Here is a 26,617-nt window from a genome sequence, read left to right on the forward strand (position 1 = left end):
TGGAAAATTGTTTAAAATTACATGCCCTATCTGAATCATGAAAGTTTATTTTGGCCTAGACTGTCCCTTTAATTCATTATTTTAAAATAATGCACATTAGCCATTCAACAATTATTCATATATTTTCACAGAAGGATCCCATGGTTTCCTGTCACATCACTTTCTGCACCCTAATGATAATAAAAAGTCTTTCCTCCTAAAATGAGGACAGCATGATAGGGCAGGTCTGTGGTTTATATAGGAGATAAGAGGATAGCTAAGCAGACAGGGAGAGGAGCCAAGCTGAGAAGAGAACAAAGAGCAGGTCTGGATTGTGCAATGGCGACAAGGCATGAGAACAAACTAAAGAAGAGGTAAGAGGAGGATTATCCTTATTATGTAATAAAGGAAAGACAGGAATATGAAGCACAATAAGTAGGTATGGGGAGAGATTAATGTGGGTAAATGTCAGAAAAATGTAGATTTTAGTAGAATTAGTTTAAGCAGTGAGCAGTTATTAACTGGGGTGTAGTATTTGTAATAGAGGACACAGTTGTGTTGGTGAATGGGGATGTGATGAGCACAATTTGTACACAAAAGCAAGATATGTTTAATGTCTAACTGAAGAGCTCAGTACCCTTCATGTGATTGAGTAAAGATTGCTCACTTTGGTGATCCTTTCATTGTAGAATGTGCTGGAGGAGTGAGATCTGCTCTCTGATCTTGGGATGGTGTTGTCTCCTTCTGCTACCCATGATTGCTCAGGCATTGAATCTGGATGCAGAAAACCCAAAAGTCATCCCTGGACCCAATGGAAGCTACTTTGGGTTTTCCTTGGATTTCCACCAGGATAAAAAAGAAGGGTAAATGCACTAAATCAAATAAAAAGAGACAAATAACAACTGTTCCTGTATTATAGATCTATATAGGGAGTTACATAATTCTCATTTTACATTCCTTCATTACCTTTTTATATCATTTTTTTGCTGGGTTCTATGAAAGGTCTGCTAAGAATTAGCAGTTTCCCTGACTTGTCATTTTAAAGGTTCTTACAAATTTGATTTCACAACTTATTGTTCTGCTCTGTAAATTTCTCTAAACTATTGTTCCCCAACCTACATATAAACCCACTCACAATACATTTTGTTTGGTTTCTTTTGGATCATAATTTTACTGTAGATGTCTCAGTGACTTTTTTTATTTTAATCATGTATACCTCTTACCTCAGGATGAACATCTTAGTAGGGGCTCCAAAACTGCAAACAACTCAACCTGGTGTAAATAAGAGTGGCGGTGTGTTCCTGTGCCCTTGGAGTACTAAAACTCCAAACTGTAATTCCGTAGCTTTTGACAATTTAGGTGAGTGCATGGCTGTTGAGGTCTTGATTGCCATACTTGGTTTGTCTTTAAGACCTAAAATATTGTTAAGATTTTAGAGTTTCCCATAATTAATTGTAAGTATGGCCTCTTCTCATTTTTCTTCTATGTAATGTAAGTGATGATTTTTCCCATTTCCTACTCTTACCAATCTTCCTCTCTTTCCCTTCACTCTCCCCCCACATATGTTCTTTCTGTAGGGGATGAGACCTTTTATGAGAATGATGTCCACATGAAGATCTTTAAATCTAACCAGTGGTTTGGTGCTACAGTCAGAAGCTGGAAGTCAAATATAGTGGTACCAAAATTAAAACATCTAATAAACTTTATATAGCAATGAATGGTTTAGGTCTACCATTAACTGTCCTATTTATATAAAATGTGTATTATATAAAATAGTTTGAAATTACCTAAAAAGGACATGAAACCTATTTTTTTTGTTTCTTTCATGGTTCAGATACAGCATGTGATTTTAAATATTTTTTCAGTTTACTTCTATTACCCAATTTGTCTTGTTTTCTTGGTATCCTAGGTTGAAACGGATGCCTAGGAAGGCTTAGGAGCTGCTGATTGGTGGCTGAACATATATAACTCATGTGTTCGGTTCACCCAATGTGTTCCGCTAGCTCCCAGTAGTGCATTGTTGCTCCTTCATCAAAGGATACTAAGAGAATTAAGCAAATTAGATAATAGAAGTAAATTTAAAATTGTATGTTCTATCTGAATCATGAAAAAAGAGTTTTGGGTTTCAGGTCCAATTAATATCAAACATTGGAATAAATTGGATATTGTGTCATTAACCTTGTAAATAAAATTATTTAAAAACCATTTCATACATAACCATTTCATAACAATATAGTTTTAAACATATGTGATCCAATTTAAAAAGTCCCAGTATTTGTATCTTATGTTACTCAGGCTTGATCAATTAACACAGGATTTGTTTCAGTAACATAATCAGGTTAAATTAAGTGTAATATATAATATTGGATGAAACAGTAATGTGCTAAAATGTTTCTCAAGCATTGGGCTAACCACACCTTATTTTAGCCATTAAAGGGCCATTATAGTAAAAAAAAATGTCATGCTCTAATCCGTCACACATACGAGTTGTGCGCCTAGAGATGCTGATTGAATCTTCAGCATTTTCTGCTAGGGACCAGCAGTGCTCTGCAAGTCCCGAGCTGCATTTCTATAATGTGTTTAACCCCTTTGCGGGGGTTAAAGACCTTAGTCTTGTGGCGATAGTCTTAAAATTACATGCTCTAACGCAGTGTTTCTCAACTCCAGTCCTCAGGACAATTAACAGGCCAGATATTCATTATATCTTAACTAGATCACAGGTGAAATAATCAGCTGATCAGTAACTATGGTTACTAACCTGCTCTCATCCTTCAGATGATTATTTCACCTGTGCTCTAGTTAAGATATAATGAATATCTGGCCTGTTAATTGTCCTGAGGACTGGAGTTGAGAAACACTGCTCTAACGGATTAGAGCCTGTCATGTTTTGACTATAATTGCCCTTTAAAGGGACACTAAACCCAAATTTTTTTTCTTTAATGATTCAGATAGAATGTGCACTTTTAAGCAACTTTCTAATTTACTCCTATTATAAATTTTTCTTTGATCTCTTTCTATCTTTATTTAAAAAGCAGGAATGTAAAGCTTAGGAGCCGGACCATTTTTTGTTGAGAACCTAGGTTGTGCTTGCTTATTGGTTTGCTAAATGTAGCCACCAATAAGTGCTTTCCAGGGTGCTGAACCTAAAATGGGCTGGCTCCTAAGCTTTAAATTCCTGCTTTTTAAATAAAGATAGCAAGAGAACAAAGAAAAAATGATAGTAGGAGTAAATTAGAAAGCTGCTTATAATTCCATGCTCTATCTGAATCATGAAAGAAAAAAAAAAATTGACTTTAGTATCCCTTTAAGTATACAGTTTCCTTTGTGTAATTTAATACCTCTATGGGACTGATCCTTTACAGATTAAACATGTCACTGTCATTCGGTCACATGGCTCCTGCATAACAACTAAACTCCCTTAATCGTTAAGCTTTGCAACAACATTGTTGATCTACTTTAAAACATTTAAACAAGTCACTGTCATTATTTCACACTATCTTTTCTCCCAACCCCCGCTTTTAGGCATGTGCTCCTTTCCAGAGCTGGAACATCACTGATTCCATTACAGGACAGGAGTCTGGTGTCACCCCAACAGGGTCCTGCTATGTAACTGGTAACCTGAAGGATTTCCATGAATTTGCTCCATGCCGCGATGTCAAAACCGAACCTTCCTTATTAAGCTCGTCTTACAGTATGTTGGTTATGTGTTATAGTCAATTAGCTAGCACTGTCTATGTAAATGCGCAGAAAGTGACAGCTGTAATGCCGATGATCATTTATTTCAAACTCTCATCTCAGCATAACAATCAAAAGTGAAATATTCATGGCCGCATTGAATAGAAGCTTTTTTATTATTACAATAGTTGCCTGATTCAGGGACGTGTGTAAATATGCTGTTTGTGCTCAGAGTACCCAGTTAGAAGATTGTGCCTGTTAAAGGGATATGAAACGTAACTTTTTCTTTTGTCTCCAATTTACTCCTAAAATTTGCTTAGTTCCAATGATATTCTGTGTTGAAGTGATACCTAGGTCATACTTGAAAACGAGAGAAATCTCAATGTATCCTTCCTGGTAAAATATTTTATAAATAAATTTGGAGCACTACATGGCAGGGAATAGTGCTGCTATAGTAAGTATATATATATATATATATATATGCCCTGGAGACAATCATAACTTTTACTATAAGGATTTTAATTATTGTATATCCATTTAACCTCTTCCCGTCCAGACTTATTTGTAAAAATAAGTTAAAAAGTGAAATCACGCAGTCGTTCATGCGATCGCGTAGTTTCAATAATGGGATTGTGCCTATGACGCCAGGCACGCCCTCCAGCCCGCAATCCCATTCAGGGAGTGCCTTCGGCATAAGTACAGCCAAAAGGCTAGGATGTTCTATGCCGTCCTAAGGGCGTTATAGCCCAGTGCGGTTAGGACAGCATAGACTGCCCTAAGGGTGGGAAGGGGTTAAAGGAACATAATGTTTACATAAACAGTAAATAAATGCTAGATTTAATGATGTAATCAAAACAAAAATTAACTGATAATATGTAGATTTATTTTTTTAAATTATATTAGTTGTTTAAATATTACTAATAAAGTAATGGGCTTTGACTTGTTGGAACCTAGGTTTTCATCATATCTATCAGAGTTCATTTAAAGATGAATAAAAACACAGGCAAATAAAAAGACGAATGTGCAAACAAGGCTGTGTGGAATTTAAGATCGTTAAAGTAACTAACAGGGTTTCCAGACAGCCTTGTTTGCACACACTTTTTTTAGGGTTGCCAGATGTCCAGTATTCAACGGTACAGTCCAGTAGTTTAGCAGGCTATCCAGTCAATTCTTTACAAAATTACTGGCCACTAAAATGTTCATTTTATTTTTTAAGTAACCAAGTGTTATCTAAATGTAAAAGGCCTTCTATGCCTTAATTACCTACAGTATGTGGAAAAGGTAAAATTATTGATTTGTGTTTTACTGGCAGCCAAGGGGTAAAATGACTGATCAAGTGTGTGGGCTAAGGCACAGCTGCTTCTTTTTTTTTTTTTTTTTTTGGGGGGGGGAGGGGGAAGTATTGTGTTACCTACACTTTGTCCAGGAGAACTGGTAACCCCATTTGTTTTATATCTCTCCATAGATGTTTTCAGCACAAGAGATAGATTAAAAGGACACCTCTTGCTTTTGTGTAAAAATTGTGCTTGTCCCACTTTCCCTTGATAGGTCTGACATAGGGATGGTGAATGTTTCGCAACATTCAAAAAATGAAACAAATTTTAACACATTTATTCGTTCAAATTGAATTTCGAATGTTCGGTTTCAAATTTTACGATTGCATTCGAAAATATTAGTTTAGAAAAATTTGAATTTATATTTGTAATAGTATTTCTAATGCTTTCTTTAAATGTAATATTCAAATTATGCAATATTCTATATAGAAACATTCAAAATGATATATTTGTATCTATTATGTATCAATTTACTAGATTCCCTACCACATGAACTATTGAACTTCTGAATAGTATTTGTTAAATAGAATGTTAAATTCGAAATTTCAAATGTGGACATTCGATCTAATTATAAACATTCAAATTTGAAAGTGACATTCGAAAACTGTAAATTGCATTCGATTATAGAATTTTTAAGAATATTCGTTCGTATCAACATTCGGATTTGTAATTCGAATTTTGGTAATAACATTCGTTCTAACATTTGAATTTGGAAATTTACACATTCGCCCATCCCTAGTCTGAGAGCAAATTCTGTAACCTGCAAATTCTGTAACCTGCAAATTCTGTAAATCATATAGCTGGTTAAGGAAATTTTGAAAACCTAGTTTAGGGATTTTACTTTTTGGCCTCTCCAAGGAGCATGGGATAAAGTACACTTTTTAGGTGCTTAATGCTCCATTGAAGAGAAAACCAACGTAGGCTCCAACATGGAAAGTCCAATTACATTATGGAAAAAACAATAAAATAAATAATGAAAGTAAATTGCAAATGTTTTTACTACACATAACTAAACATACTGTAAATATCTAAAAACTATTTAACCCTTTAACTGTGCATGATGACACATGGTCTTCATTCATGCAATGCTTTTAAAGAATATTTGGAATCTGTTGTTGCCCTACAAAAACTGCCTATGGTGGGGATTAAATGTGTGCAGAATCTCAAAGACTCAAAACAGCTCAGCATTAAGGGAAGTGGCTCAGTAGTTAATAGGTTAATGTTCCTTTAACCCTTTAATGACCACAGCACTTTTCCATTTTCTGTCTGTTTGGGACCAAGGCTATTTTTACATTTTGCGGTGTTTGTGTTTAGCTGTAATTTTCCTCTTACTCATTTACTGTACCCACACATATTATATACCGTTTTTCTCGCCATTAAATGGACTTTGAAAAGATACCATTATTTTCATCATATCTTATAATTTGCTATAAAAAAAATACAAAATATGAGGAAACAATTGAAAAAGCACACTTTTTCTAACTTTGACCCCCAAAATCTGTTACACATCTACAACCACCAAAAAACACCCATGCTAAATAGTTTCTAAATTTTGTCCTGAGTTTAGAAATACAATAGGGCAATAAATACAAGTAGCACTTTGTTATTTCCAAAACCACTTTTTTTACAAAATTAGCGCTAGTTACATTGGAACACTGATATCTTTCAGGAATCCCTGAATATCCCTTGACATGTATATATTTTTTTAGAAGACATCCCAAAGTATTGAACTAGGCCCATTTTGGTATATTTCATGCCACCATTTCACCACCAAATGCGATCAAATTAAAAAAAACTTTAAATTTTTCACAACTTTAGGTTTCTCACTGAAATTATTTACAAACAGCTTGTTCAATTATGGCACAAATGGTTGTAAATGCTTCTCTGGGATCCCCTTTGTTCATAAATAGCAGACATATATGGCTTTGGCATTGCTTTTTGGTAATTAGAAGGCCGCTAAATGCCGCTGCTCTTCACACGTGTATTATGGCTAGCAGTGAAAGGGGTTAATTAGGTAGTTTGTAGGGAGCTTGCAGCGTTAATTTTAGCTTTAGTGGAGAGATCAGCCTCCCACCTGACACATCACACCCCCTGATCCCTCTCAAACAGCTCCCTTCCCTCCCTCACCCCACAATTGTCCCTGCCATCTTAAGTACTGGCAGAAAGTCTGCCAGTACTAAAATAAAAGGTATCTTTGAATTTTTTTAGCATATTTACATATGCTGCTGTGTAGGATCCCCCTTAGCCTCCAACCTCCCTGATCCCCCCCAAACAGCTCTCTAACCCTCCCCCTCTGCCTTATTGGGGGGCCATCTTGGGTATTGGCAGCTGTCTGCCAGTACCCAGTTTGCAAAAAACTATCGACTAGATTACGAGTAAAAAAGCAGCGTTAAGCCTCATAACGCTGCTTTTTTACTACCGCTGGTATTACGAGTCTTGCAGATTTAGGGGCACCGCACACTTTTTTTGGCCTTACCACAAATCAAATTACGGTTTGCGTATAGTCTTTTTTCTATGGGACTTCCATTACGAGCTTGTCCTGGGAGGCCAAAAAGTGAGCGGTACAGCCTATCTCGTCAAGATTCGTACCGCATTTTAAAGTCAGTAGTTATGAGTTTTACACTACAACGCTGTAGCATAAAACTCATAACTAAAGTGCTAAAAAGTACACTAACACCTATAAACTACCTATTAACCCCTAAACCGAGGCCATCCCGCATCGCAAACCCTATAATAAATTTATTAACCCCTAATATGCCGCTCCGGACATCGCCGCCACTATAATAAACATATTAACCCCTAAACCGCCGCACTCCCGCCTCGCAAACATTAGTTAAATATTATTAACCCCTAATCTGCTGTCCCTAACATCGCCAATTGGATTGGAACAGCCAATAAAATGTGAGCTCAATCCTTTCGGCTGATTGGATCAGTCAATAGGATTGAAGTTCAATCCTATTGGCTGATTGCATCAGCCAATAGGATTTTCTCAACCTTAATTCCGATTGGCTGATAGAATTCTATCAGCCAATCTGAATCTAAGGGACGCCATCTTGGATGACATCACTTAAAGAAACATTCATTCCAGAAGAAGCCGTTGATTGAAGAGGATGATCCGCACCGGATGTCTTGAAGATGGAGCCGCTCCGCGTCAGAAGGATGAAGATAGAAGATGCCGTCTGGAGGTCCACTTCTGCCCGTCTGGAGGACCACTTCTGCCGTCTTCGTTGAGGACATCTTGCCGCTTGGATGAAGACTTCTCCCGGTAAGTGGATCTTCGGGGGTTAGTGTTAGGATTTTTTTAAGGGTGTATTGGGTGGGTTTTATTTTTAGGTTAGGGCTTTGGGCCACAATAGAGCTAAATGCCCTTTTAAGGGCAATGCCCATCCAAATGCCCTTTTCAGGGCAATGGGGAGCTTAGGTTTTTTAGTTAGGCTTTTATTTGGTGGGTTGGTTGTGTGGGTGGTGGGTTTTACTGTTGGGGGGGTTGTTTGTATTTTTTTTTTACAGGTAAAAGAGCTGATTTCTTTGGGGCAATGCCCCGCAAAATGCCATTTTAAGGGCTATTGGTAGTTTAGTTTAGTCTAGGTTTTTTTTATTTTGGGTGGGCTTTTTTTTATTTTGATAGCGCTATTAGATTAGGTGTAATTAGTTTAAAGATCTTGTAATTTGTTTTCTATTTTCTGTAATTTTGTGGGGGTTTTTTGTAATTTAGCTAATTGTTTTGAATTTAGTTAATTGTATTTAATAAATGTAATTGATTTAATTGTAGTGTAAGGTTAGGTGTTAGTGTAACTCAGGTTAGGTTTTATTTTACAGGTAAATTTGTATTTATTTTAGCTAGGTAGTTAGTAAATATTTAATAACTATTTACTAACTAGTCTACCTAGTTAAAATAAATACAAACTTGCCTGTAAAATAAAACCTAAGATTGATACAATGTAACTATTAGTTATATTGTAGCTAGCTTAGGGTTTATTTTATAGGTAAGTATTTAGTTTTAAATAGGAATTATTTAGTTATTAATAGTAGATTTTATTTAGATTTATTTTAATTATATTTAAGTTAGAGGGTGTTAGGGTTAGACTTAGGTTTAGGGGTTAATAAATTTAATACAGTGGCGGCGACGTTGGGGGCGGCAGATTAGGGGTTAATAAGTGTAGGTAGGTTGCTGCAACATTGGGGGCAGGAGATTAGGGGTTAATAAATTTAATGTAGGTGTCGGCGATGTCGGGGGTGGCAGATTTGGGGTTAATAAGTATAATGTAGGTATCGGCGATGTCCGGAGCCGCAGATTAGGGGTTAATAAGTATAATGCAGGTGTCAGCGGCGGCAAATTAGGGGTTAATAAGTGTAAGATTAGGGGTGTTTAGACTCGGGGTTCATGTTAGGGTGTTAGGTGTAAACATAAAATGTGTTTCCCCCTAGGAATCAATGGGGCTGCGTTACTGAGCTTTACGCTGCTTTTTTGCAGGTGTTAGACTTTTTCTCAGCCGGCTCTCCCCATTGATGTCTATAGGGAAATCATGCACGAGCACGTACAACCAGCTCACCGCTGACTTAAGCAGCACTGGTATTGGAGTGCGGTATGGAGCTCAATTTTGCTGTACGCTAACTTCTTGCCTTTTAACGCCGGGTTTGAAAAACCTGTAATACCAGCGCTGTAGGTAAGTTACCGGTGACAATAACGTGCAAGTTAGTACCGCACAGCTCATAACGCAAAACTCGTAATCTGGCCGAATGGGTTTTATTTTTTTTGTTTTTTTTCTGTAGTGTAGCTTCCCCCTCCCCAGACCAACCCCCCACCCACTGACTGATCATTTGTTATAAAATGTATTTTCCCCCCTTTTTCCCACTTTTAACACAAGTTTTTCTGTAGTGTAGCGGTTCCTACCCACTCCCTCCCCGTGCACGCGCGCATTTCCGTGCGCACCCCCGGCTATCCCCGGCCACGATCCCGTCCCCCTCAACATCACAAGGCCCATTGATGGCTGCCACCCGCCTCCCACACTGGCTCCCACCCACCAACGATACCTGCCATCGATGTCCGGTGCAGAGAGGGCCACAGAGTGGCTCTCTCTGCATCGGATGGCCATGCAGGGTTATTGCAGGATGCCTCGATATCGAGGCATCACTGCAATAACCAGAAAGTGGCTGGAAGCGAGCAGGATCGCTTCCAGCCGCTTTCCAGACTGACTATGTACAGGGTACGTCCTCAGGCGTTAACTGTATTTCTTTCATGTAATTGGCAAGAGTCCATGATCTAGTGACGTATGGGATATACAATCCTACCAGGAGGGGCAAAGTTTCCCAAAGCCCAAAATGCCTATAAATACACCCCTCACCACACCCACAATTCAGTTTTACAAACTTTGCCTCCTATGGAGGTGGTGAAGTAAGTTTGTGCTAAGATTTCTACGTTGATATGCACTTCTCAGCAGTTTTTTTAAGCCCGATTCCTCTCAGAGTACAGTGAATGTCAGAGAGATGTGTAGGGAGTATCACCTATTGAATGCAATGGTTTTCCTCACGGGGATCTATTTCATAGGTTCTCTGTTATCGGTCGTAGAGATTCATCTACTACCTCCCTTTTCAGATCGACGATATACTCTCATATTCCATTACCTTTACTGATAACCATTTCAGTACTGGTTTGGCTATCTGCTATATGTGGATGGGTGTCTTTTGGTAAGTATGTTTTCATTACTTCATACACTCTCAGCTATGGTTTGGCACTTTACGTATTTATATAAAGTTCTAAATATATGTATTGTACTTATATTTGCCATAATTCAGGTTTTCAGTATATTTCCTTTTGCAGACTGTCAATTTCATATCTGAGAAATGCTTTTTTATGAAAATGTATTTATTACCTGGGGTATAGTCTCTTTTTCAAATTGACTGTCTTTTAAATTTGCGGGCAGAATTAGGCTCGCGAGGGCGCAAAATGCCAAAGTTTATTGTGTGATTCTTGGCGCGAGATTTTTTGGTGCGAAGTTACTTCATTGACGCAAAGTCATCATTTCACAAGGTTGCGTCATCTATGACACGAATGTGATGTTTTGGCGCCAAAAAATATTTTTCTGTTTGTTGTGCGTCATACTTGGCGCCAAATATTTTCATTATTTAAGACCCCATTTTTATTTGCCTCTTGCCTTTTTCTATGTCAAAGGGCTATGCTTTTTGCATTTTTTCCCATTCCTGAAACTGCCATATAAGAAAATTGATAATTTTGCTTTATATGTTGTTTTTTTCTCTTACATTTGCAAGATGTCTCAATCTGATCCTGTCTCAGAATTCACTGTTGGATCCCAGCTGCCTGATAACAGTTCTACCAAAGCTAAGTGCATTTGTTGTAAACTTGTGGAGATTATACCTCCAGCTGTTGTTTGTAAAAGTTGTCATGATAAACTTTTACATGCAGAAAATGTATCCATCAGTAGTAGTTCATTACCTGTTGCTGTTCCCTCAACATCTAATGTACAAAATATACCTGTAAATTTAAAATAATTTATTTCTGATTCTATTCAGAAGGCTTTGTCTGCCATCCTGTTTTCTAATAAACATAAAAGGTCTTTTAAAACTTCTCATAGAGTTGATGAAATGTCAAATGACTGGCAACATACTGATTTATCCTTCTCTGATGAGGATCTATCTGATTCAGAAGATCTTGCCTCATATATTGACACTGACAAATCCTCTTATTTATTTAAAATAGAGTATATTCATTCTTTATTAAAAGAAGTGTTGATTACATTGGATATGGAGGAAACTAGTCCTCTTGATATTAAAACTAGTAAACGTTTAAATTCTGTTTATAACTCTCCTGTGGTTATTCCAGAGGTTTTTCCAGTTCCTGATGCTATTTCTGATATGATTTCTAAAGAATGGAATAGGCCTGGTACTACTTTTATTCCTTCTTCAAGGTTTAAAAAATTGTATCTTTCTTTCATGTAATTAGCAAGAGTCCATGAGCTAGTGACGTATGGGATATACATTCCTACCAGGAGGGGCAAAGTTTCCCAAACCTTAAAATGCCTATAAATACACCCCTCACCACACCCACAATTCAGTTTTACAAACTTTGCCTCCGATGGAGGTGGTGAAGTAAGTTTGTGCTAGATTCTACGTTGATATGCGCTCCGCAGCAAGTTGGAGCCCGGTTTTCCTCTCAGCGTGCAGTGAATGTCAGAGGGATGTGAGGAGAGTATTGCCTATTTGAATGCAGTGATCTCCTTCTACGGGGTCTATTTCATAGGTTCTCTGTTATCGGTCGTAGAGATTCATCTCTTACCTCCCTTTTCAGATCGACGATATACTCTTATATATACCATTACCTCTGCTGATTCTCGTTTCAGTACTGGTTTGGCTTTCTACAAACATGTAGATGAGTGTCCTGGGGTGAGTAAATCTTATTTTCTGTGACACTCTAAGCTATGGTTGGGCACTTTGTTTATAAAGTTCTAAATATATGTATTCAAACATTTATTTGCCTTGACTCAGAATGTTCAACTTTCCTTATTTTCAGACAGTCAGTTTCATATTTGGGATAATGCATTTGAATTAATCATTTTTTTCTTACCTTCAAAAAATTTGACTCTTTTTTTCCTGTGGGCTGTTAGGCTCGCGGGGGCTGAAAATGCTTCATTTTATTGCGTCATTCTTGGCGCAGACTTTTTTGGCGCAAAAATTCTTTTCCGTTTCCGGCGTCATACGTGTCGCCGGAAGTTGCGTCATTTTTTGACGTTATTTTGCGCCAAAAATGTCGGCGTTCCGGATGTGGCGTCATTTTTGGCGCCAAAAGCATTTAGGCGCCAAATAGTGTGGGCGTCTTATTTGGCGCTAAAAAATAAGGGCGTCGCTTTTGTCTCCACATTATTTAAGTCTTATTTTTTTCAGTGCTTCTGGTTGCTAGAAGCTTGTTCTTTGGCATTTTTTCCCATTCCTGAAACTGTCATTTAAGGAATTTGATCAATTTTGCTTTATATGTTGTTTTTTCTCTTACATATTGCAAGATGTCTCACGTTGCATCTGAGTCAGAAGATACTACAGGAAAATCGCTGTCTACTGCTGGAGCTACCAAGCTAAGTGTATCTGCTATAATTTTTGGTATCTGTTTCTCCAGCTGTTGTTTGTATTGCATGTCATGACAAACTTATTAATGCAGATAAAATTTCCTTTAGTACTGTTACATTACCTGTTGCTGTTCCGTCAACATCTAATTTTCAGAGTGTTCCTGATAAACATAAGAGATTTTATTTTTTAAATCCATTAAGAAGGCTATGTCTGTTATTTCTCCTTCTAGTTTACATAAAAGTCTTTTAAAACTTCTCTTTTTTCAGATGAATTTTTAAATGAACATCATCATTCTGATACTGATAATGGTTCTTCTGGTTCAGAGGTTTCTGTCTCAGAGGTTGATGCTGATAAATCTTTGTATTTGTTCAAGATGGAATTTATTCGTTCTTTATTTAAAGAAGTATTAATTGCATTAGAAATAGAGGATTCTGGTCCTCTTGATTCTAAATCTAAACGTTTAAATAAGGTTTTTAAATCTCCTGTAGTTATTCCAGAAGTGTTTAATCTCCCTGATGCTATTTCTGAAGTAATTTCCAGGGAATGGAATAATTTGGGTAATTCTTTTACTCCTTCTAAACGTTTAAGCAATTATATCCTGTGCCATCTGACAGATTAGAGTTTTTTTGGGACAAAATCCGTAAGGTTATGGGGCTGTCTCTACTCCTGCTAAATCCTTCATTTAAGGATCCTTTAGATAGGAAAATTGAATCCTTTCTAAGAAAAGCTTACTTATGTTCAGGTAATCTTCTTAGACTTGCTATATTTTTAGCGGATGTTGCTGCAGCTTCAACTTTTTGGTTAGAAGCTTTAGCGCAACAAGTAACAGATCATAATTTTATAGCATTATTATTATTCTATAACATGCTAATAATTTTATTGGTGATACCATCTTTTGATATCATTAGAGTTGATGTCAGGTATATGTCTCTAGCTATTTTAGCTAGAAAAGCTTTATGGATTAAACTTGGAATACTGATATGTCTTCTAAGTCAACTTTGCTTTCCCTTTATTTCCAGGGTAATAAATTATTATTTCAACTGTTTCTGGAAGGAAGGGAACTTTTTTACCAAAGGATAAAAAATCTAAGGTAAATTTAGGTCTAATGATCATTTCGTTCCTTTCCTCACAATAAGGAACAACAGCCTGATCCTTCATTCTCAGGAGCGGTATTAGTTTGGAAACTATTTCCAGTTTGGAATATATCCAAGCCTTTTAGAAAACCTATAGCCAGCTCCTAAGTAACCATGAAGGACCTTATTCCAGCTCAGCTGGTATGAGGCAGATTACGTTTTCTTCAAAGAAATTTTGATCAATTCCGTTCTCAATTTCTGGTTTCAGAACATTGTTTCAGAAAGGTACAGAATTGGCTTCAGTTAAGGCCTCCTGCTAAGAGATTTTTTTCTTTCCCGTGTCCCAGTTAACACAGCAAAGGCTCAGCATTTCTGAAATGTGTTTCAGATCTAGAGTTGGCTGGAGTAATTATGCCAGTTCCAGTTCTGGAACAGGGGCTGGGGTTTTATTTTATCTCTTCATTGTACTAAAGAAGGTCAATTCCTTCAGACCAGTTTCGGATCTATCAATATTGAATCGTTATGTAAGGATACCAACATTCAAGATGGTTACTGTAGGACTGTCCTGCCTTTTGTTTAGCAAGGGCATTATATGTCTACAATAGATTTACAGGATGTGTATCTACATATTCCGATTCATCCAGATCACTTTTTGTGTCTGAGATTCTCTTTTTAGACAAGCATTACCAGTTTTGTGGCTCTACCGTTTGGCCTAGCCTCAGTTCCAAGAATTTTTTTCAAAGGTTCTCGGTGCCCTTCTTTCTGTAATCAGAGAACAGGGTTTTTTGGTATTTCCTTATTGGACAATATCTGGGTACTTGCTCAGTCTTCTCGTTTTCGAAGAATCTCATACGAATCGACTTGTGTTGTTTCTTCAAGTTCATGGTTGGAGGATCAATTTACCAATCAGTTCATTGATTCCTCAGACAAGTGTAACCTTTTTAGGTTTCTAGAATAGATTCAGTGTCTATGACTCTGTCCTTGTCAGACAAGAGAAGTTTAACATTGATATCAGCTTGTCAAAACCTTCTGTCACAATCATTCCCTTTGGTAGCCTTATGCATGGAAATTTTAGGTCTTAGGACTGCCGCATCAGATGCGATCTCCTTTGCTCGTTTTCACATGCGACCTCTTCAGCTCTGTATGCTGAACCAATGGTGCAGGGATTACTCAAAGATATCTCAATTAATATCTTTAAACCGATTATACGACACTCTCTGACATGGTGGGCAGATCACCATCGTTTAGTTCAGGGGGCTTCTTTGTTCTTCCGACCTGGACTATAATCTCAACAGATGCAAGTCTTACAGGTTGGGGAGCTGTGTGGGGGTATCTGACGGCACAAGGGGTTTGGGAATCTCAGGAGGTGAGATTTCCGATCAATATTTTGGAACTCCGTGCAATTTCAGAGCTCTTCAGTCTTGGCCTCTTCTGAAGAGAGAGTTGTTCATTTGTTTTCAGATAGACAATGTCACAACTGTGGCATACATCAATCATCAAGGAGGGACTCACAGTCCTCTGGCTATGAAAGAAGTATCTCGAATTTTGGTTTGGGCGGAATCCAGCTCCTGTCTAATCTCTGCGGTTCATATCCCAGGTATGGACAATTGGAAAGCGGATTATCTCAGTCGCCAAACGTTGCACCTGGGCGAATGGTCTTCACCCAGAGGTATTTCCTCAGATTGTTCAAATGTGGGAACTCTCAGAAATAGATCTGATGGCTTCTCATCTAAACAAGAAACTTCCCTGGTATCTGTCCGGATCCAGGGATCCTCGGGCGGAGGCAGTGGATGCATTATCTCTTCCTTACAAGTGTCATCCTGCCTATATCTTTCCGCCTCTAGTTCTTCTTCCAAGGGTATTCTTAATATTCTAAAGGAATGCTCGTTTGTCCTGCTGGTAGCTCCAGCATGGCCTCACAGGTTTTGGTATGCGGATCTTGTCCGGATGGCCTCTTGCCAGCTGTGGACTCTTCCGTTAAGATCAGTCTTTCTGTCTCAAGGTTCTTTTTTCCATCAGGATCTCAAAACCTTAATTTTAAGGTGTGGAGTTTGAACGCTTGATTCTTGGTCAAAGAGGTTTCTCTGACTCTGTGATTGATACTATGTGACAGGCTCGTAAATCTGTATCTAGAGAGATATATTATAGAGTCTGGAAGACTTATATTTCTTCAGGATGGTTTAGATAAAGGTTTGTCCGCAAGTTTCTTGAAAGACAAATCTCTGCTCTTTCTGTTCTTTTTCACAGAAGGATTGCTAATCTTCCTGATATTCATTGTTTTGTACAAGCTTTGGTTCGTATAAAACCTGTCATTAAGTCAATTTCTCCTCTTTGGAGTTTGAATTTGGTTCTGGGGGCTCTTCAAGCTTCTCCTTTTGAACCCATGCATTCTTTGGTCGTTATATTACTTTCTTGGAAAGTTTTGTTTCTTTTGGCCATCTCTTCTGCCAGAAGAGTCTCTGAATTATCTACTCTTTTTTGTGAGTCTCCTTTTCTGATTTTGCATCAGGATAAGGCGGTGCTGCGAACTTCTTTTTGAATTTTTTACCTAAGGTTGTGAATTCTAACAACATTAGTAGAGAAATTGTGGTTCCTTCATTATGTCCTAATCCTATGAATTCTAAGGAGAAATCATTGCATTCTTTGGATGCTGTTAGAGCTTTGTATTATTATGTTGAAGCTACTAAGTCTTTCCGAAAGACTTCTAGTCTATTTGTCATCTTTTCCGGTTCTAGAAAAGACCAGAAAGCTTCTGCCATTTCTTTGGCATCTTGGTTGAAATCTTTATTTCATCATGCCTATGTTGAGTCGGGTAACACTCCGCCTCAAAGGATTACAGCTCATTCTACTAGGTCAGTTTCTACTTCCTGGGCGTTTAAGAATGAAGCTTCGGGTGATCAGATTTGCAAAACAGCAACTTGGTCCTCTTTGCATACTTTTACTAAATTCTACCATTTTGATGTGTTTTCTTCTTCTGAAGCAGTTTTTGGTAGAAACGTACTTCAGCAGTGGTTTCAGTTTGAAGCTTCTGCTTATGTTTTTTCATTAAAATTTTATTCTGGGTGTGGATTATTTTCAGCAGGAATTGGCTGTCTTTATTTTATCCCTCCCTCTCTAGTGACTCTTGTGTGGAAAGATCCACATCTTGGGTAATCATTATCCCATACGTCACTAGCTCATGGACTCTTGCTAATTACATGAAAGAAAACATAATTTATGTAAGAACTTACCTGATAAATTAATTTCTTTCATATTAGCAAGAGTCCATGAGGCCCACCCTTTTTGTGGTGGTTTTGATTTTTTTGTATAAAGCACAATTATTCCAATTCCTTATTTTATATGCTTTCGCACTTTTTTCTTATCACCCCACTTCTTGGCTATTCGTTAAACTGAATTGTGGGTGTGGTGAGGGGTGTATTTATAGGCATTTTGAGGTTTGGGAAACTTTGCCCCTCCTGGTAGGAATGTATATCCCATACGTCACTAGCTCATGGACTCTTGCTAATATGAAAGAAATGAATTTATCAGGTAAGTTCTTACATAAATTATGTTTTTGCCATCAGTTAGATTGGAGTTTTGGGAAAAGATCCCCAAAGTTGATGGGGCTATCTCCACTCTTGCTAAACATACTACTATTCCTACAGAAGATAGTACTTCTTTTAAAGATCCTTTAGATAGGAAACTTGAATCTTATCTAAGGAAGGCTTATTTATATTCAGGTCATCTTCTTAGGCCTGCAATTTCTTTGGCTGATGTTGCAGCTGCTTCAACTTTTTGGTTGGAAACTTTAACGCAACAAGTATCAGATTATAATTTGTCTAGCATTGTTAAGTTGATTCAACATGCTAATAATTTCATTTGTGATGCCATTTTTGATATCATCAAAATTGAGGTTAGATATATGTCTTTAGCTATTTTAGCTAGAAGAGCTTTGTGGCTGAAATCTTGGAATGCTGATATGACTTCTAAATCTAGATGGCTTTCTCTTTCTTTCCAAGGTAATACATTATTTGGTTCTCAGTTGGATTCAATAATTTCAACTGTCACTGGGGGGAAGGGAGTTGTTTTGCCTCAGGATAAAAAACCTAAAGGTAAATCTAAAGCTTCTAACCATAGTAAGGAACAGAAATCTAATCCTTCCCCAAAGGAATCTGTTTCCAATTGGAAGCCTTCCTCAAATTGGAATAAATCCAAGCCTTTTAAGAGATCAAAGCCAGCCCCCAAGTCCGCATGAAGGTGCGGCCCTCATTCCAGCTCAGCTGGTAGGGGGCAGATTAAAATTCTTCAAAGATGTTTGGATCAGTTCGGTCCAAAATCATTGGATTCAGAGTATTGTCTCTCAGGGGTACAGAATAGGATTCAGAGTAAGACCACCTGTGAGAAGATTTTTTTTTTTTTTAATTATTTATTTATTATTTTATAAAACAGTACATTGCAATAAATCCAAAAAACAACAACATTTCTAGTCCCAAGGGGCTAACACAAAAATATACGTAATCACAAATAAGTGTGTAATCATTAATGATAGATCATAAATAAACCAACCGTAAAAATTCTGTAGTGTACATTGCAGTAAAAACAACACTGATTTCAAGTCCCGAGGGAAAGTACAAAAATATACATGATCACAGGTAAATATGAAGTGTCATAAATATAAAATCTCAATTAGTAAATCATGCCTAAACCAAACGTGATGATTCTACAGTGAACTTTACAATAAACATTAAAAAAACCAACACTAATTTAATGTCCCGAGGGACTAACACAAAAATATACATGATCACAAATAAATATAAAGTGTCTAGTAAGAGTCATAAATGAGCCAACCGTGATGCTTCTATCCAAATTATGTGAATCCGTTACAATTTAAAAAAAATAAAAATAAAAATCCATTGTTAAATATAGTGTATTGCAGAGAGATCACCTGTATTCTAACCATACTGACATTATATATATAAAAAAAAAAGAAAGAAGAAGAGAGAGAAAAAAAATATGTATATAATAAGCGAAATTTTGCTCTGTCCAGTCCCGCCACGCCCCCTAACCCTCCCACCCCAGTTTCTCTCACGCATTCCAGTGAACCCAGTAAAGGCTCAGGCTTTCCTGAAGTGTGTTTCAGACCTGGAGTCTTCAGGGGTAATCATGCCAGGTCCGTTTCAGGAACAGGGCCTGGGGTTTTATTCAAATCTATTCATTGTCCCAAAGAAAGAAAATTCATTCAGACCAGTTTTGGATCTAAAGATTTTGAATCGATATGTAAGAGTACCAACTTTCAAGATGGTGACTATAAGGACTATTCTGCCTTTTGTTCAGCAAGGGCATTATATGTCCACAATAGACTTACAGGATGCATATCTTCATATTCTGATTCATCCGGATCACTATCAGTTCCTGAGATTCTCTTTTCTAGACAAGCATTACCAATTTGTTGCTCTTCCTTTTGGCCTAGCAACAGCTCCAAGAATCTTTTCAAAGGTTCTCGGTGCTCTACTCTCTGTAATCAGAGAGCGGGGTATTGCGTTTTTTTCCTTATTTGGACGATATCTTGGTACTAGCTCAGTCTTTACGTTCTGCAGAATCTCACGTGAATCAACTAGTGTTGTTTCTTCAAAGACATGGTTGGAGGATCAATTTACCAAAAAGTTCTTTGATTCCTCAGACAAAGGTAACCTTTTTAGGTTTCCAGATAGATTCAGTGTCCATGACTTTGTCTCTAACAGACAAGAGACGTTTGAAATTGGTTGCAGCTTGTCGGAACCTTCAGTCTCAGTCATTCCCTTCAGTAGCTATGTGCATGGAAGTTTTAGGTCTCATGACTGCAGCATTGGACGCAATCCCCTTTGCTCGTTTTCATATGAGACCTCTCCAGCTTTGTATGCTGAACCAATGGTGCAGAGATTATACAAGGATATCGCAATTAATATCCTTGAATCCCAATGTTCAACTTTCTCTGACTTGGAGGTTAGATCACCATCGTATAATTTTAGGGGCCTCTTTCGTTCGTCCAACCTGGACTGTGATCACAACAGATGCAAGTATTGCAGGTTGGGGAGCTGTTTGGGGATCTCTGACAGCACAAGGGGTTTGGAAATCTCAAGAGGCGAGATTACCAATCAATATTTTGGAACTCCGTGCAATTCTCAGGGCTCTTCAGTTTTGGCCTCTGTTGAAGAGAGAACCATTCATTTGTTTTCAGACAGACAATATCACAACTGTGGCATATGTCAATCATCAGGGTGGGACTCACAGTCCTCAAGCTATAAAAGAAGTATCTCAGATACTTTTTTGGGTGGAATCCAGCTCCTGTCTAATTTCTGCAGTTCATATCCCAGGCATAGACAATTGGGAAGCGGATTATCTCAGTCGTCAGACTTTACATCCGGTAGAATGGTCTCTTCACCCAGATGTGTTTTCTCAAATTGTTCAGATGTGGGGGCTTCCAGAAATAGATCTGATGGCTTCTCATCTAAACAAGAAAATTCTCAGGTACCTGTCCAGGTCCAGGGATCCTCGGGTGGAAGCAGTGGATGCGTTGACACTTCCTTGGTATTATCAACCTGCTTATGTTTTCCCGCCTCTAGTTCTTCTTTCAAGAGTGATCTCCAAAATCATCATGGAACAATAGTTTGTGCTGCTAGTGGCTCTAGCATGGCCTCACAGGTTTTGGTATGCGGATCTTGTTTGGATGTCCAATTGCCAACCTTGGCCACTTCCATTAAGGCCAGACCTTCTATCTCAAGGTCCATTTTTCCATCAGGATCTCAAATCATTAAATTTGAAGGTATGGAAATTGAACGCTTAGTTCTTAGTCATAGAGGTTTCTCTGACTCAGTGATTAATACTATGTTGCAGGCTCGTAAATCTGTTTCTAGAAAGAATTATTATCGAGTTTGGAAGACTTATATTTCATGGTGTTCTTCTCATAAATTCTCCTGGCATTCATTTAGAATTCCTAGAATTTTACTATTTCTTCAGGATGGTTTGGATAAAGGTTTGTCTGCGGAAGCAGTGGATGCGTTGACACTTCCTTGGTATTATCAACCTGCTTATGTTTTCCCGCCTCTAGTTCTTCTTTCAAGAGTGATCTCCAAAATCATCATGGAACAATAGTTTGTGCTGCTAGTGGCTCTAGCATGGCCTCACAGGTTTTGGTATGCGGATCTTGTTTGGATGTCCAATTGCCAACCTTGGCCACTTCCATTAAGACCAGACCTTCTATCTCAAGGTCCATTTTTCCATCAGGATCTCAAATCATTAAATTTGAAGGTATGGAAATTGAACGCTTAGTGCTTAGTCATAGAGGTTTCTCTGACTCAGTGATTAATACTATGTTGCAGGCTCGTAAATCTGTTTCTAGAAAGAATTATTATCGAGTTTGGAAGACTTATATTTCATGGTGTTCTTCTCATAAATTCTCCTGGCATTCATTTAGAATTCCTAGAATTTTACTATTTCTTCAGGATGGTTTGGATAAAGGTTTGTCTGCAAGTTCCTTGAAAGGACAAATCTCTGCTCTTTCTGTTTTATTCCACAGGAAAATTGCTAAACTTCCTGATATTCATTGTTTTGTACAGGCTTTGGTTCATATCAAGCCTGTCATTAAATCAATCTCTCCTCCTTGGAGTCTTAATTTGGTTTTGAAAGCTTTACAGGCTCCTCCTTTTGAGCCTATGCATTCTTTGGACATTAAACTACTTTCTTGGAAAGTGTTGTTCCTTTTGGCCATCTCTTCTGCTAGAAGAGTTTCTGAATTATCCGCTCTCTCTTGTGAATATCCTTTTCTGATTTTTCATCAGGATAAGGCAGTTTTGCGGACTTCATTTAAATTCTTACCTAAGGTTGTGAATTCTAACAACATTAATAGAGAAATTGTTGTCCCATCTTTGTGTCCTAATCCTGAGAATTCTTTGGAGAGATCTTTACATTTTTTGGATGTGGTGAGAGCTCTGAAATATTATGTTGAAGCCACTAAAGATTTCAGGAAGACTCTAGTCTATTCGTTTTCTTTTCTGGCTCCAGGAAAGGTCAGAAGGCTTCTGCCATTTCTTTGGCATCGTGGTTAAAGCTTTTGATTCATCAAGCCTTTTTGGAGTAGGGTAAAGCTCCGCCTCAGAGAATTACAGCTCTTTCTTCTAGATCAGTTTCCACTTCTTGGGCTTTTAAGAATAAAGCTACGGTTGATCAGATTTGCAAAGCAGCATCTTGGTCTTCTTTGCATACATTTACTAAATTCTACCATTTTGATGTGTTTGCTTCTTCGGAAGCAGTTTTTGGTAGGAAAGTTCTTCAGGCAGCTGTTTCAGTTTGATTCTTCTGCTTATGATTTAAGTTTTTCTTTTTTGAGAATAAACTTATATTTGGGTTGTGGATTTATTTTTTTCCAGCGAAATTGCTGTTTTTATTTTGTCCCTCCCTCTCTAGTGACTCTTGCGTGGAGTTCCACATCTTGGGTATTGCTATCCCATACGTCACTAGCTCATGGAGTCTTGCCAATTACATGAAAGAAAACATAATTTATGTAAGAACTTACCTGATAAATTAATTTCTTTCATATTGGCAGGAGTCCATGAGGCCCACCCTTTTTTATGGTTATGATTTTTTTGTATAAAGCACAATTATTTCCAAATTCCTTTGTTGATGCTTTTACTCCTTTCTTTATCACCCCACTTCTTGGCTATTCGTTAAACTGAATTGCGGGTGTGGTGAGGGGTGTATTTATAGGCATTTTGAGGTTTGGGAAACTTTGCACCTCCTGGTAGGATTGTATATCCCATACGTCACTAACTCATGGAATCTTGCCAATATGAAAGAAATGAATTTATCAGGTAAGTTCTTATATAAATTATGTTGTTTTTTTTTTAGGACGTACCCTGCACGTCGTCGGTCATTAAGGGGTTAAGCATTTCTCTACTTTAATAAAGGAAATCAATGAGATTAATTTAATTTGCATCCCCCCAGGGAGCTCTTAAAGGAGTTTGCAGAATGTATTAGGTTTTTTTTTTTAGTTTTTTTTTATTGAGGTTATGCGTTGAAGAAAATAACATACAGTGGTAAATTTGCAATAATAAATGTAAGTACATCATTTGTCAATAAACAATGTTGAATATAGAAAGGCAAAAAAAATCAAAAACAGAAAGTATAACAATGCCTGATAATAGACAAGCTTCTCAAACCTCTAAGTTTATGAATATAATAGCGTAACTGGCTGACTAGTTAAAAGGACTCTTATGAGCCCATTAGCTACATGAGAGTGGGATAGCATATGGTAGTCAGATCTGCGGCCTCTATTGGGCCTAAGGGTAGCATATAGTGAAAATATTATAAGGGAAGGGGAATTTCAGCGGGTAAGCACTGCTTATAAAATAGGGGGGGGTGGAGGGGCGGAGCCATATAGGAGATCTTCCTGTGAAGATTAGTTGCACTTTAAATCTTATTGTCGCAGGGGCGATTATAGGACAGAATATCAGTAAGGGTCATATGGCATTGGAATGCATAAGATTTATAAGCCAGTTCACCAAAATAATAAATCTTCTAAAGGAATCTTACTTTAACATGAACACCTACAAGAGCAACACATCCCAACCCATGCAAAATATCAGCACAAAAAGTTTAGTTTAAACAAAGCCATAGTTTCACCTAACGGTGAAGGACCTTGCAGTGATACTGGTGTTACTCAAGCTAGTATTAAATCTCTAACTTCAATATGGATGTACAAAGAATATTATCATATTAATAAATAAACCCAGTTGCAACAAGGTATGCCTAATAATGTAATTGTTATAAGGTTCTCATATTTCAGCTATACACAGTATGTAGTACTGGCTTATAGAGTACCGGGATAAAATATAGAATCCTGTATGTAGAAAGATAGAACCACTATCGGATATACTTATTTTAGCTGTAAAATGATATATAAAATAGATTTATAAGTGTCTCGTAATATCTATGTGAGACAGAGCTTCATGAAGGACAAAGTTTAAGTAAGACTAACAAGAAACGAGAAATGTCTACATGTTAACTATCCAATATCTGAGGTAATACTACATAGCAACTTCAACTGTAGAATATTGTTAGATTGGAGCACAGATACGATTAAAGCAGGTCCAGTACAATGAGCTGTACCTACCTTAAAAAGTAATACTGCCCTGACTTTTCCTATGTGAAGAATATTACTGTCTGCCCCATTCAATGGTTATAGAATAAATTGTGCTCATTCAGGGTTATTATCAATCGTTATCTGCTTTCGCTTGCAAATAGAATAATACCAAAGATAACATTGGGGATATATAACAAAAGTTGGAGACGCATCTACAGTTAAAGTAGTTGTAACAGTTAACCTGCCATGAGTTTAAAATTCTGTAAGTCATATTGGCTTGTTCAAGAAAAGATCATATAGCACACAGTCAATAATATACCCCTATAATAATAGCAGCATAATAAGTAGACCATAGGAAATATGTAAATATCCAGTAGTGAATAGATGTTTTGTATAGCAACTGGATTATAGATATGGCACTATCTTATAAGCTCACAAGTTATTTAAGGCAGACCTAAAGACTCATGTGAATAAGCTAGCATATTTAAGGAAGTCCATCAGGAGATAAAGTTAAAGCAAAGATACAAAATACATATGAGTCAGATAAACCTGAAAGCAAATAGAGAACAAAATGGGCAGGTCTGGTTGTAAGGGGTTAGAATAGGTATCCAGCAGACCATCTTATGGCGTTCGCTCAGAAGTAGACGCAGTGGCGTCACTAGGGGGGGGCGGGGGGGGCGGGCCGCACCCGGGTGACACCCACCAGGGGGTGACACCAAAAAAAAAAAAAAAAAAAATTTTTTTTTTTTTTTTTTTTTAATTTTATTGAAATTCAAAGAAATACAATGTTGAGATGCATAGATTTTTTTATTAGAGGGGCTGGCATTTGTGAACATTGGTGGGACTGGGGAAGATGTAGACACACAATTTTTTTGCCCCTTGAGCCAGTGCTGCAATTTCAACAAATAGTTTTCCCGGCTGCTTTTGCTTGTTTGTACTTTGCTTCTCCCCTGCCCAATTTCGCTATGAATGTTGTGGGCATGCCGTGGGGCTTGCAAAGTTGCGCTGCTAGCCTAAACCTGCCTGCCTATCTGTGCTCACTGCTCAGTGATATGTGGAGCAGTTGAGTCACTCACTGCTGTGCTGTCTCTCTAAACGGGAACTGGCAAATCATGAGGGGATGCCTGGCACCTGACCGCATGACTGTTTGACACTGTCTTTAAAGTGAAGGAGCCACGTATGATGCCCACCAGACCAGTACAGTTACGGTACACTAAATGCACACTGAAGAGGTAGGAGAGGAGGGCGGGCGGGGTCTGGGGGTGGGCAGAGTGCAGAGTTGATTGGCCATAAGAAGCAGTAGGCACGCGGCCTGGGGCTGTGCACTGACAGACTTGGAACAGAGTCAGAGAGCAGAATTTTCATAGTTTGCACCTAAAACTTTTCTTTAGTGATTTATTTTAGAGTGCTCTGTTTATCTTTCATTTGATGCTCTGCTGAGCCAGGGAGCAGCTCTAGGCATGAGCTTTATAATTAATGCAGTGCAGTTTACATATTTTGTATGTGTGTGTGTCTGAGTTTTTGTGTGTCTCAGTGTTTTTGTGTGTGTGTGTCTAAGTGTTTTTGTGTGTGTGTTTTTGTGTGTGTGTCTGAGTGTGTTTCCGAGTGTTTGTGTGTGCATCTGAGTATGTTTTAAGTGTGTCTGAGTGTTTGTATGTGTGTTTGCCTGTGTTTTTGTGCGTGTCTGCTTTCTGGGGGGGGGGGTGACACCATAACTTACCGCACCGGGTGACACCAACCCTAGTGACGCCACTGAGTAGACGCTCGTTTAGTATATATTGAGATGTGGGTATCCGTATAGGTTTGTTACTCTAGGTCGGATAGGTGGTACCGGAAACTAGTTTGACCCGCACTTAGGGGGGTACATGAGCCCCTAAACCTTATTTTCAGCCTGCAGTCTAATAACTGGGGTACCTAGGTGTTCTTATAACTATGATTGCGGCAAGTGAGCTCATTTTACAATCTTATAATATGCATAATAACTATCTGAAAAAGAGAACAAAACTGTTAACATTCCATGAAATCAAGAGCGAATCATTTATACACAGTCTCAACCCTATACTTATGGAAAACATTTAACTAGGCTATGATATAACTGGGGTGGCGAGAGTAGCACACCTATCAAAACTAAGTACATCTCAGGATAAAAATAAAGCCGAGGCTAGCTATAGCACATAAAAAAAAAATATTTATCAAATTCTGGTTCCAGATATCTGAAACATCATGTCTAAAGTTCCCAGTAATGCCCCGAATCTATGTTCATAAGGTGTGTTTATGGGTGATAAATTTTGATTTCCAAGGTAGAGAATTCACAGAGAGATAAGTAAATGACCTAGGCAAGTAGGTCACATGAGTCTACTGTGCAGATCCAACTGTTATTACAC

The 26,617-nt window shown here is 37.9% G+C and overlaps 1 protein-coding gene across 1 annotated transcript in view; it reads left to right on the forward strand.

Moving 5' to 3' along the window:
* The first annotated feature begins 293 nt into the window (after window positions 1-293).
* The window catches only part of ITGA2B (integrin subunit alpha 2b), a 194,612-nt gene continuing 168,288 nt past the window's right edge, over window positions 294-26,617 (forward strand). Inside the window, exons 1-5 of the mRNA XM_053699977.1 lie at window positions 294-353; window positions 669-842; window positions 1,208-1,338; window positions 1,557-1,654; window positions 3,502-3,670. Coding sequence (XP_053555952.1) covers window positions 319-353; window positions 669-842; window positions 1,208-1,338; window positions 1,557-1,654; window positions 3,502-3,670 — 607 coding nt within the window. The 5' untranslated portion in view covers window positions 294-318. The remainder of the gene's footprint in view (window positions 354-668; window positions 843-1,207; window positions 1,339-1,556; window positions 1,655-3,501; window positions 3,671-26,617) is intronic.

This window comes from Bombina bombina, chromosome 1 (genome assembly GCF_027579735.1).
Source record: "Bombina bombina isolate aBomBom1 chromosome 1, aBomBom1.pri, whole genome shotgun sequence".
In the NCBI taxonomy this organism is placed as follows: Eukaryota; Metazoa; Chordata; class Amphibia; order Anura; family Bombinatoridae; genus Bombina; species Bombina bombina.